This window comes from Mus caroli, unplaced genomic scaffold, assembly GCF_978045245.1.
Source record: "Mus caroli unplaced genomic scaffold, Mus_caroli_1 scaffold_13, whole genome shotgun sequence".
NCBI lineage: Eukaryota > Metazoa > Chordata > Mammalia > Rodentia > Muridae > Mus > Mus caroli.
In genome coordinates, this window is record NW_028227268.1 from 38,458,107 (window position 1) to 38,471,144 (window position 13,038).

At 45.8% G+C, this 13,038-nt stretch overlaps 1 protein-coding gene and 1 long non-coding RNA gene across 22 annotated transcripts in view; one reads left to right on the forward strand and one right to left on the reverse strand.

The window, feature by feature from the left end:
* Positions 1-1,101: 1,101 nt before the first annotated feature.
* Synrg (synergin gamma) overlaps positions 1,102-13,038 on the reverse strand; it is an 83,192-nt gene continuing 71,255 nt past the window's right edge. For 14 of the 21 annotated variants that reach the window (XM_085829731.1, XM_085829726.1, XM_085829724.1 and 11 more), the window contains 3 exons: positions 6,269-6,379; positions 5,892-5,927; positions 1,102-4,803 (listed from right to left, as the gene is read on the reverse strand). In XM_085829731.1, coding sequence (XP_085685857.1) covers positions 4,672-4,803; positions 5,892-5,927; positions 6,269-6,379 — 279 coding nt within the window. In that variant the 3' untranslated portion in view covers positions 1,102-4,671. The remainder of the gene's footprint in view (positions 4,804-5,891; positions 5,928-6,268; positions 6,380-13,038) is intronic. The other 7 variants (XM_085829732.1, XM_085829728.1, XM_085829730.1 and 4 more) reach the window with 1 other exon arrangement.
* On the forward strand, positions 5,787-9,963 carry LOC147001434 (uncharacterized). Its single transcript, XR_015045009.1, has 3 exons — positions 5,787-6,001; positions 6,144-6,401; positions 9,731-9,963. It is a non-coding gene; the product is annotated as an uncharacterized LOC147001434 (long non-coding RNA).

Sequence of the window (13,038 nt, forward strand, 5' to 3'; positions counted from 1 at the left end):
GTATGGGAAGGTACTTAGTAAGTTACAAAGAGAAACGCCAAGCCAGACACAAAAGCTTTGATCTACTAAAATGATGCTCTGGGTGCAAAATATGCTAGGGTGGCACAGAACTTGTGGGAGTAACCGATATCTGATTTAAGGCCCACTCCGTAAGACAGAACCCATACCCAACACTGCTTGAGTGAATAAGAACCAGAAACCAGTCCAGAGCCCTACCGAGGACTCTGGGAACCCCATGGAAGAGGAGGCAGAGTGTAAGAGCCAGGGGACTGGAGGACACTAAGAAGACAAGGCCCTCTAAATAAACATGACCAGAGACTGAGGCAGCATGCACAGGGCCTAAACAGGCCTGCACCTGGTCCTCTCTATAGATTACGGCTTCTAGTTTAGTTTAATGGGATTCCTGGGTGTGTAAATGAGTGGCTCTCTGATTCTTATGCCTTCTCTTAGTCTCCCTTCTGTCTTGTCCAACTCTAATGTGTTAATTTTTGTTGAATTTTATATTTTATTATCCCTTAGAAGCCTGTTTGTTTTCTAATGAGAAAAAGGCGTGGATCCAGATGAGAGGGGAGATGGGGGAGGACTGGAGGAGCAGAGGGAGAGGAGACCATAATCAGAATAATGTGAGAAAAAAAATCGTTATTAATAAAAGGGAAAAAAAATGAGGCCAGGTGCAGTAGCATGCACTTGTGATCTCAGCACTGGGGGAGGGGTGGGGAGTGGAGACCACAGGAACCCTGGGGCCTTTTAGCCAGCCAGGCCTACTTCAGAAGTTCTAGGTCATTGCTCCCTTTGCCTTCTTTCCTAAAGTCTCTCCCATCTCCTTGCTCTGTTCTTGGCTCCCCCAACCAAGGGGATGACATCCAAATCTGTCCACTGACAGGAACATGCATACATAGGAACGGCCCCTTTCCCCGCAAAAGACATCCTGATGTGTAACCAAGGCTTTCCTGTGCACCTGGTAGTCTAACACCTTCCAAGTGCTTTGTCCTGTGTTCATACTAGTGACCCCATCTGTGGCCTTTTAACCCAGTAAAGAGAAGAGCCGAAGTCAGAAGTGCTCCCTGCTAGACACGGGGTTGTTTCAGAACAGACACCCAGTTTTACAGTGTATAAACACAGCACAGTAGTTGTTTATTAGAACATACACAAGGGAAAAGCTACACACCAACTTTTAACATACAGGACCATTTTCCACATCACACACACAAGCCGGCTGTTTCACGGTGGGCTTGTGACATTCATCAGGGTAGTTGGGCTACAGCTGCGACGTGAGAGGTCACAGGGGACCTGTTCACCATATAAAGAATGGAACTAAGTAAAATTCCATTGCAATGATACTTTGTTAGAAAAACACTTGTAAAGCTTTCTTGTTTTTTGTTTTTGTTGTTGTTTGTTTTAAAACTGAGCTGTTTCACATAAGCCCTATTTCTTGGCTGGACTTGGAAAGGAGGGGGCTTTTTCAATTATTTAGTGTGCCCTTTCCACAGAAGTGGTACCCAATCTAGACAAACCACAGGCTACACACATCTTGACCTGCATTCTGACATCTGCTGGAATGTCTACAGCAGGCTCCAATGGCTCCTGCATGACAAATGTCTGAAAATGTCATTTGTTAACTGTTAAAGCATGTTTGACCTCAAAGGTACTTAGAGGCCTTAGAGCAGCCCCCCCAGTGCAAAGCAAGCATTTCCAATTTCTGAGAAATCTTTTTGATGACACATAAATAGAAAAACAGGAAATAAGACCAGAAATAAAAACAAGCAAAACACCTAAACACCTAAAATACACATAGCAACACAAAATACCAATTTAAAATGTGTTTCCCAGATGGTCTGCTAACTAGCAGACCGAGACCGGGAAGCTCAGATGGTATCCATGGGCACCTTGAGACCCTTCTGTCTTGAGCATGGCCACACAGGTCACACACCAACCACAGGACAGCAGGCAAGGCACGGCACCCAAACCCAAGTGCTCATTAGTCGCCATTCAATCTGTGGGTGAAGCTGCCCGACACAATGTACAGCATGGAGAACGGTAACCTTGGTTACTGTTTCCAAGGACACGGACCAGGCTCTTGGCTAACAAGAGCTGAGGTAAAGCTGAATGCAACATGAGTCATTTCAATACATGCATGCAAAGAAAATCAGCCGGCTAATGTTGCACACTCCCCCTAGCCCCTGCTGGAGGATTCTAATGAAGCCTTTGAAGCATTAAACAGTCAATAATTTTCATGGTAAAGGCTTTTTGCCTACGCCTACTGAGTTTTCCTCTGGCACCTCCCAAGGAGTGACTAACTAGGAGTGGAGACGATCTAGCTCACAAGTACTTTAACAGATGTCATGGATATAGGCCACTGGGCAGAAAATACTTCACACAGCATTTCCAGAAACGCTTCAGTGGTGTAAATGTGGCTAAACTGGGACCATTCCTAATGCTAAAGTCAACCCTATCACTAATATCTAGAGTATAGACTGGAGGGCTTACTTGTTACTCTGGGGCATGGAGAGACACTAGGGGCCATTACAAGGGTGCACTGAAAAGCAGCCTACCTCTGAGTGTGGAGCCTCCCTCCACACTCCACCAGCCCTGGGGAAGGGGAGGCCATGTGGTCACAACGCAGACAGCTTTCTGACTGTCGGGAGCTGGAGATGACGTCACCTGGAACAGATGAGTAACTGGACTCACCAGCTCTTCGCCCTGCCTTCTGGGCCACAGCAAGGCCAAGGAGAGCTGCATCAACAGCTGAAAATGACCCGTAGCTTGGGGATAATACACAAGGTACAAGAAGGAACAGCACAGAGACCCCTCAGGGAAGATGATGAATTGTGTAAAAGCAGGAGTGAGATAGACAAAACCCAACAGTTTAGACTTCCAAAAGAAAACTACATCAGACGAGGGGAGCATGTGAGGTCCAGAGAGCAAGTCTTCCCAAAGCCCGGGCCCACACGCCAGCCAGAAAACAGCTCTCCCAGACTCCCTGGCTTCTCCCGGGAACAACCCCTCTCAACCACTCAAGCTCCCGTTCTCTTGGGTTTATGCATCTTGTTTATCTGACAAATTCCTATACCAGTGTGAGCCTTTCCCTTTGAAAATTCAGTGCTGCTAACCGTTTTCCTTTGCTGCATTTTTTTTTTTTTTTTTTTTTTTTTTTTTTTTTTTTGGTTTTTCGAGGCAGGGTTTCTCTGTGTAGCCTTGGCTGTCCTGGAACTCACTCTGTAGACCAGGCTGGCCTCGAACTCAGAAATCCGCCTGCCTCTGCCTCCCGAGTGCTGGGATTAAAGGCGTGCGCCACCACGCCCGGCTCCTTTGCTGCATTTGAAGTGTATGTACACACACACACACACACACACACACACTCACCACCACCACCACCCCCTTACTTTCCTCTCAGTAGGCCAGTGGTTCTCAACCTGTAGGCCTGTATCCATGACATCTGTGAGGGTGTCCAATGACCCTTTCACAGGGGTCTCCTAAGACCATTGGAAAAGAGATATCTGATTCATAACACTGGCAAAATTACAGTTATGAAGTAGAAACAAAAATAATTTTATGGCTGGAGGCCACCACAACATGAGGAACTGTATTAAAAGGTCCCAGCATTAGGAAGGCTGAGAACCACTGTGCTAGGCCCAGAACTCCCTCCCACCCTGCGTTCGTTCTCAGCTCTCTCCTGAAGTACTGCCAAGTTCAGCCTTGCTGGCTCTTCTGCAGTCTTCTTGTGGAGAGAGGTGGCTACGAAGAGATTCCAGTTCACAGCTGTTACCTGGTGGGACAACACCATGCTTTGTGTCATGCTTGATGTTGGGGCAAAGCAGCAGATTCTCAACCAAGGCTCCAAGGAGAGTGGCGTGCATCCTGGATGCAGGCTCTGGGCCCTGTCATGGTAGGGAGGGTCTCCTTCAGAGCTGAGTTTCAGGAAGGGGAAGAGGGTGAGGTGCCACAGGAAGTGACTATGTGTCCTCCTTGCCTGCCACTGTCCAGTGGAGACAGCAGTGCTCTCTTTACCAGGACAGAGCATCGGTTTAATCACAAGCCTTTTTTTATTCACTTCAAGTGTTTAAAAGCTAAATGCAGAAAAAAAATGTGTTCTGCTTCCTAGAGCCATGATGATGGCGATAGAAGCAAGCCGGCTGGAGACAAACTTGCGGATTCCGACCCTAGCGTCACTTATGTTTCTTCTTTTGTTTACATTTCACATACACTTCAGCAACAGATTACTCTTCACAGAAAACTCTGGTCTGCAGTTGAAATTATCTAAAGAGGACAAGAGTAAGAGGGTATGGTGGCTCATGCCTGTGCTCCAGTACTTGGGAGGCAGACATGAGAGGATCGATGCAAACTCAAGGTCAATCAGGGGTATGCATCAAGGCCCTATCCTTAAAAAAGAAAACCAAACCAACGTCACTAAGGACAACAACAAAACCAGAGGAGATAAGCAAGCAAGTGTCCAGTGCCACTTGCAGTTGGGGTCTGGTAATTTACCTCAAGTCTCAAAGAGGGGCAGGCAGAAGCAGTGACAGGTTTCCTGGTGGGACCCTACCTCCTGGGGACTGCTTCAAAGAGACCAGTGGCAGGGGACATTGCAGTACTTGCATTCTATTTATTGATTTCTGTCACCCTGAGTCCTGTGACAGAAACAACCAAAATCAGCCTCATTGAGCAGTTTTTTCAGAGCAGATCCGGCAAGAGGAGGCCGGGAGGCTTGGGTTCAACACAGTTGATCCAGAAGTTGGCACAGCTGGCGTGGTACTGGTGACCTCCGTAGGCCAGCTTGAAGCTGTCTGTCTCCGAGTTGAATGCCTGCCAGAAATAGAGAGATGAGGGCAAATCAGGGTCTTTCTACATCTGAGAGCTTGTCAGCAGCCACTACGGACACTCCCCGGGTGTCACCAAGGCTGAGGCCCAAATGGCACACACAGACAAAAGCCGAGCAGGTGGCTACAGGATCCAAGTAGGAAAGTTTTATTCATTTTTACTGCTAATTAAAGATATAAAGTCAGTAGGACCATCCAACCTAGTTTCAGCCCAGGGCCCAATCATCACAGAAAAGGCAGGCAGAGGTTACAGGAGAGAAAAAGGGGCAGGGCACGGGAATCAAAATATCCAGGGCCTGTGGGTAATTGGTTCCCTCACTATAAAGGCCACCCTCCCTGGAGGCTGCCACTGCTGTAGCATGTGGCCCCTTAGGTCTGTGGCTAATTACAGCTCTATCAGGACTGAAAACATTTAAAAGAGTTAGAAAGCAATTGATATTAACTCTTAAAGTCTCATGCAGCAGTTCTCAACCTGTGAGTCAGGACCCATGCCAGGTATTTACATCACGACTTCTAATAGCAGCGAAATTACGGTACCCACAAAATAATTTTATGCTCGGGGATCAACACACCAGGAAGAACTGTATTAAAGGGCCGCAGTAGCATTAGGAAGGTTGAGAATCACTGGTCCACTGCCATTGGGGGCTGACAACTGAGTGGACATATGAGACCCTCCCTCAGCAGGTAACAGTCTGCAGTTTGTTTTCTTAAACACCAAAGTTAAAGTCCTAGAACCCAAATGGTTTGATTTTTTTTTTTTTTTTTTTGGTCTCTCATCCACTAAATCCTGACGCTCTGCCATCTCATTCTCTGTCACTACAACTTCTAGTCTTCCAGAAGGTGCTGATTAGCGGCGACAACAGCAGAAACTGATTAGCAGCTACAAGCACGCAAACAGGACGGCAGGGGCCCCACAGAGACGCATTAGTTGATTTGATCACACGTTATGGGGACGAGTGAGTCAGCAGAGGATTCACGACTGGTACAGTCCAGGACAACAACAGAATTATCTGTTGGCCTCTCACACACAAGACTGAGATGGAGACACTAAAGTAACATGTAGCTGGCTCATACTTTTTTAGGCTGTTCTTCTGCAGGCGTCTCTTCTTTCTGAAATGTTCAAACCATAAGGTCAAAAGAAAAAAAAAAGCTAACCAAGCCCCCGGAACAGCTCTTGCCTCCAGGTAAGTCCACAGGGCCTGGCCTTCTGACTCCCACCCACCCCTCTCCCCGGGGTGAATCCAATGCTCAGCAGGGAGGGAGGACTCTGTTTACCCCTCAGCAGTTCCCCACTACCCTGTGGAAACAACAGATCTGCTTCTCTAGACCTTTCTAGACTTCAGCATCTCCACCTCTGGTCACAGCACTTGTGAAGGGGGCTACATGTGGCTGCCCCTTAAATCACGTTAGGGATGAACAATGGCCCTTGAAGGAGGAAGGCCAGAACTTACCCGGCTCCTGGAGTCCACATTTAAGAGACACACTCCACAAGCCAGCTCCTGAGCGTTTTTGATCCCGGGCCGTAACATACAGGAGGAAAAATCCAGTGAATTCTCATCTGGCTGAGGATGACAGGAAAGATAGGTAAGGACATAGCAGTTTCAAATACTACATAGGTCAACTATAAAATTAAGTCAACTAACGACACAGTGCTTGGTTTCCAAAAATCTGCTGAGCAGCTGCTATGTCCTGGCTGCTAGCAAATGCCCATGGGAAGAAATTGCTTGCTCCCTAGTCTTGGGGACCTCATGGTCTAGAGTAGAGTGAGGAGGTGTGGAGCAATGCAGGGTCGGTAGTGCTACAGTACTTATTTGGGGGTAAGTACTGAGTGTCCAGGCACTCAACAGAGGCATTTAGCCAAGAGAGTGCTTCCTGGAACTCACAATCATCCTGCCTGAGTATTGATGATGCAGTGCGAGGTGAAGGTCAGTGGGGTGATGGGCTGATGGGCCAAGAGAAAGGAGGGAGAAGGGAAGGATGATTGACACACAGCAGCATGACACGGACATCTAAGCAAAAGTCCAGCTACGAGAAGAAGTCAAGGGTGGGAGATGAGCCAAGGTGAGGGAGAGGAGAGGAGGCGAGAACATCAAGGATCCAGAAAGGAACAGGACCAAGCACACATCACTGGCACCAACCTTCTCCTGCAGTGTCAGCAAGAGACTGGGGGTGGCAGTCCACAGGGAGAGGCTTCAATTAGATCTCAGCAAAGGGGGAAGGGAGGAGGACTCATGGCAAGGGCTGTTATGGGGGCAGAATCTACAGGCCCTGGGCATGTGCAGGCTATGGATGGAAGCAGGGAGGCTTGGGCAGATGAGAAGCTTCACTGTAAGCCCCAGGGCAGAGGGGGGAATAGTTTGGTTCAGGCTGAGTTGGAGCTGGCAAGGTCAGAAGTGCAGGTGCTGGGGACCTACAGCCCAGCGAATGCTAGGAGAGATCCGAGAGTCAGCAGCCAGGGCCAGTGAATGGAGGAACGGCCGGCTGGGCACACGTAGGCTAAGCGCCATACTCAGCTCTTCACAGGCGTTATCTAGCTTATCCTTCTGCAAATGGACAAACAACCAACAAAATTCCGTGAGCTATGGCGAGTGCAGTGCAGTGATTAAAGGGGCGGGCCTTAGTTTTGAAAACACCTGTCAATTTCTTAAAGATTAAATATGCATTTGCAGTATGAGCTCGCAGTTTCATTTCTAGATATTTATCCAAGAGAAAGGAAAATATATGTCAACAAATCTTGTTCCAAAAAAAAAAAAAAAAAAACCCAAAACCAAACCATTCATAGCAACTGTATCCATATTAGCCAAATCTGGCACTAACAAATGTCTAGTAATAAGAAAATGGATAAACAAGTAGTGGCATGTTGATACAATAGACTATTACTCAGCCAGGGAGCAAAGTGATATTTGATCAACACGGCTACATTTCAATATTATGCTACTAAGCAAGCCAGACACAAGAATGCTAACGTTTGATATCACTTCATATTCATAAAGTATTAAAACAAAGAAATCTCTGGCTATGAAAATCAGGGCAGCGGTGGCTTTTAGAATCAGATCAGGGTTGACTATGAAAGAGATAGAATGAACTTTAGGCATGGACAAAAATATTCTGAATATTTTCCAGGCCTTGTGGCACAGAACCTTAATTCCAGCAGAGGCAGGCAGGTCTCTGTGAGTTGGAGGCCAGCCTGGTCTGCAGAGAGAGTTCCAGGCCAGCTGGGGCTACAGAGTGAGACATCCTCTTAAAAACATCCAAAACCAACCAACCAACCAACCAACCAACCAACCAACCAACCAACCAACCAAAACACTGGAAAACTAAAACAGCAGCCGAGAATGTATGTTCATGTCACTGTAAATTCCATATTGCCAAATGAATTCCATAGAACATATACTTCTTCATTTTTGCACACCTTTTTGGATTCATAGTCAACTTTTGTTTGTTTTCACATATAATACTGGCATGAATGTTGGTGATTTACATTTTAATAATTTTCATATGTATGGTGGGTGTTTGCCTGCGTTTCTGTGCACCACGTTCAGGTTGCGCCCATAGTCACCAGGAACGGGCGTCGGATCCCCTGGAACTAGTTGTGAGGTATTAACTAGGTGGATGCTGGGAATTGAGTCTGGGTCCTCTCTTTGAGAGCAGCCAGTGCTTTTAACCACTGAGCCATCTTCTCTGGCCCTAATTAGACTTAAGACTAAACTGAAACAACAAAAACATTTTGAAAACTTCACTGGCCAAAGCCTTGGTGAACAGTCATTTCTCAGCTTCTGTGCTGGTCACAGGTGAAGGCTTTAGACAGCTTTAGGGTCTGCATTATCACCATTTCTCTCAGCTTCTTTCTTTCTTTCTTTCTTTCTTTTTGGAGGGGGGGTTGTGACAGGGTTTCTCTGTGTAGCCCTGGCTGTCCTGGAACTTACTTTGTAGACCAGGCTGGCCTTGAACTCAGAAATCCACCTGCCTCTGCCTCCCAAGTGCTGGGATTAAAGGTGTGCGCCACCACCGCCCGGCTTCTCAGCCACTTTCTTAACTGTAAACGGCCAGCAGAATAGTAAGTCGAGCCCCAGCGATACACTTTGACTTCCTTATTGTAAGTACCCTATCATGGCTGATTCTCATGCTTGCTGTGTGACATCATTAAACATGGAGCTGGGAAGAACTGCCCAGCAACAGAACTACCTGGTGGTTATACTGTTCAGAACCGCTACTCTAGATGAGGAGCTGTCCCCATTTATCCAAGACTGCTCTGGTTTCAACACCCTAGTCCTGAGCATCAGGGACAGTTTGACATCATGTTACTGGATCAGGGACTATTGGAGAAATAATTACAATGTGGGGAAACCATAAGACTTGAAATCAGTCAAATTAATAAAGTCCCTTGAACATCTATTTATGAGGGGAGCCCAGGAAAGCAAATGAAAGGGGCACACTGCAATGTGCCATGAGAACGGTGGACTTTGCATAATTACCCTGTGATTAAAGTAATCTTTCAAATGATAACAATTAGCTTTCTTAGGCAGGCAGTGGTGGCGCATGCCTTTAATCCCAACACTCAGGAAGCAGAGGCAGGCGGATCTCTGAGATCAAGGCTAGCCTGGTCTACAAAGTAAGTTTCAGAACAGCCAGGGTTACACAGAGGAACCCTGTTTTGAAAAACAAAAATCAAACGAAATGAACAAAATTAGCCCTCTTAAACACACAGCCATAAGCACAGGATTATATTGTAATGTCCAGTAGCAACATGATACTGATCAATGACCACAACTCTAAGCTATACCTGCTACAACACACTGTAAACTGACCTTTGACTGGCAAGTATTTCATATATTTAGTAAAGATTGAAACATAGTTGCATTATATATACCAGCTTTTTAAAAATTACTTATTTTTAAATAAGTGTGTATGAGGGTTTTGCCCACGACTTTGTATACCACATGTGTCTAGTGCCACTGGAGGCTGGAAGAGAGGATCAGATTTGTTGGAACGGAAGTTACAGGCGTTTGTTAACTGCCGTGCTGGGGCTGGGAATTAAACCCAGGCCCTCTTCAGGAGCAGTGTGGTGGCTTCAGGAAGAATGGTCCCTATAGGCTCATATATTTGAATGCTTGATTATCAGGAAGTGGCACATTTGAGGATTAGGAGGAGGAGTGGCCTTGTTGGAGGAAGTATGTCACTCAGTACGTCTTTGAGGTGTCAAGAGCCCAAGCCAGGCCCTGAGTCTCCCTCTTCCTCCTGTCTGTGGATCCAGATGTAAGACTTGCAGCCTCCTCTCTAGCACCATGTCTGCCTGAATACTGCTAGGCTTGCCACCATGAACACAATGGCCTCTGGAACTGTAAGCCAGCCCCAATTAAATGCTTTCTGTCATAAGAGCTGCAGTGGTCATGATGTCTCTTCACAGCAATAGAATCCGGACTAAGACTAACAGCAAGTGCTCCTAACTGCTGAACCATTTCTCTAGTCCTGGACCCCAGCTTCTTAAACTGTGGGTTGTGACCTGCAAGATGGGGCCACTTAATTTAATATGGGAGCTACAGAAAGCTGGCAGTGGTAGAAGGACTCTGAATTTGCAGCCACCGAATTCTGAACAGAGTTTCGTGCTAAGGAACTGAGGTATTCTGGCAGCACTCCTCGGCATCTTATGATGTCACTGCAGCCCTCGCGCTGGACATACAACATACAGCTTATACTGCTCATGCCATTCACTGCACACCAGTGAGTGTGGCCTCCGGCATCCTGCTCAGACCCCAGATGCTGCTGTGAATTGCAGAGCTCTTACCCTATGAACAGAGCTTTCTGTTTTTTATAGAGTAAAATCCTTGGGCTACAGAAAACAGACTTTAATATCTTTCTGCTGCCACTGTTTAGCATCCAAGTAGCAAATCAGTGTATCTTTCTTTTCCTTTTGTCACAGTTTGACTTAAAATTGTTGTTAAATTGCTGACTTGAGTTTAATTTTTAAAAAATTAAATGAATTTTGGCTTGGGATTAGCATAGCATTTCATTTTTGTTGTTTCTTTTTGTTTGTTTTGTTTTGTTTTGTTAAAACAAACATACAGCCTTATATAGCCCTGGCTAACCTAGAACTCATTATATAGATCAAGCTAGCCTCAAACTTATAGACATCTACTATCCTTTGCATATGCTGGGATTAAGGTGTGCATACCCTACCTATTATAGAATCTCTAAAAATTTATAAGATAGCCTTAAAACATACTTCGGCCATTTTGTACCTCATGTTTATGAGAAGTTTCTCAGCACTGACAATTAATAAGTCAAAATATTGATCAACTATGAAAAATGAAAATGCTCTCTACTCTATCCTGTAGAATCAGACATTCAGCCCAGACAGAATTCTTTATGGAACATAAAGGGCCACATTTATCCTGCTAGTATGCAAGCTTGCTTATGTCTGTAATAATTAATAAAATCACATGTTTACCAAAAGATGATTTAAAATAAGTGTCTTCATGATTTACTAGCAGTAAACATTTGATTTCATATCTATCTTATGTACTTATATACATAAAAATTCTTCAGGTAGAAAGGAGTTGTGGGCAGATAGTTTAAGGGAATGTGTTATATTTGTCCTGCTTACAGAGCCAAGTCCCAGAGTCAGCTGGAAGGTAAAAGCCTGGGTGCTTAGCAGTGATACACATCTACTGTGGTGTGCAAGAAAATGAGCATTAGAGAAAGAGTCTGGTGGCAGGCAGTGCTCTTTGCCAACATTCACATTCTCCCTGGACAACTGATATGAAAAGCTTTTTAGCCTCCTTGAGATTAGGCAGGGCTATGTCACTCGCACGGCTGACATAGCTGTGTCACCTGCATGGCCAGTGAGTCATGTATGACACTGCTGGAAGGAAGCCTTTGAAATCAATCTGTAGGCTCAAAGGTTAAGAGCACTGGTTGCTCTTCCAGAGGGCTTAATTCCCAGTACCTGAATTGTGGCTAACAAATATCTGTAACTCATTCCAGGGACTCTGACTTCCTCTCCTGGCTTTCCTGGGCACCAGGCATGTGGTGCACAGATATACATACAGGCAAAACACCCATACATATAAAAATCATAATAAAACTCATAGGCTATTTTTCATATTCCCTTGACCCTCGTGGGTGCCTAGCTACATTCCATGCGGTGTAGGGAGTGAACCTGGGTGCTGAGTGAGGACAGGCTACACAGCCTCTCTGTCTTGAGATGGACATGAGGCTTAAACAATAAAGAAGGCCTGCTTGCTTGAGAACACTAAGATTGGAAAGAGATGTCTGTTACCTCAGCATAACCCAGTCTACTCTGACAGATGAAAACCTAGACACGGGCTCCAGAAGCAATTCTAGTTGTGGAGCATTCGCCTGGTCAGTGCTTTGTACACTACTGTCCTTGATGCTGTAACAAATTATCCAACACTTAATGGCTTAAAAGAACATGGCTTTGGGCTGGAGAAATTGCTCAGTGGTTAAGGGCTCTGACCACTCTTCCAGAGGACTGGAGTTCAAATCCCAGCAACCACATGGCAGTTCATAACTGTCTGTAACTCCAAGATCTGACATCCTCACACAGACATATATACGAAACAAAAAATTAAACATAAATAAAAATAAACATAAATAAAATTTTAAAAGGAACAAGGCTTTACTCTTACAGCCCAGAAGTCAGAGGGTAGACGTCTGCAGTGGACTGGCAGCACTCGTGCCTTCTGGAGCTCTGGAGGAGAGAATCTCTTTCCTTGCATTTATAGCTTTAGAGGTCACCTCTAGAAATGTCCAGTACTGTGCATTCCTGGCTCTGGGAGCATCAGCCACCCTCTCTCCATTTCCACTGTCACATCATCTTCACTCTTACCCCACTACTTCCTGTCAGGACACTGTGATGACACGGGGCCCACCCAGCTGATTCAGGGTCATTTCCTCAAGCACACACCCTGAACTCAATGATCCTGCCTGGGAAGTTCTTATTGCCACATGAAGTAGCATGGACGATGACACAGGTGCTGGGGTCACATGGCGTGTCATCAGCTGAGGACACAGTAAAGATGCCATCTTTAAAGCATGGTGCTTGCAAGAAGAGCAGGGTGTGGGGGATGCTGTCATCAAAGCACACTGTTCTCCTGAGAGTTCCATAGCACTGCAGAAGTAAACACTCTGAGATTGCCATTTCTTCACCCTGGGAGGAATTACTGAAAGAGCCATACCATGCTGGATGAACAGCGGAATC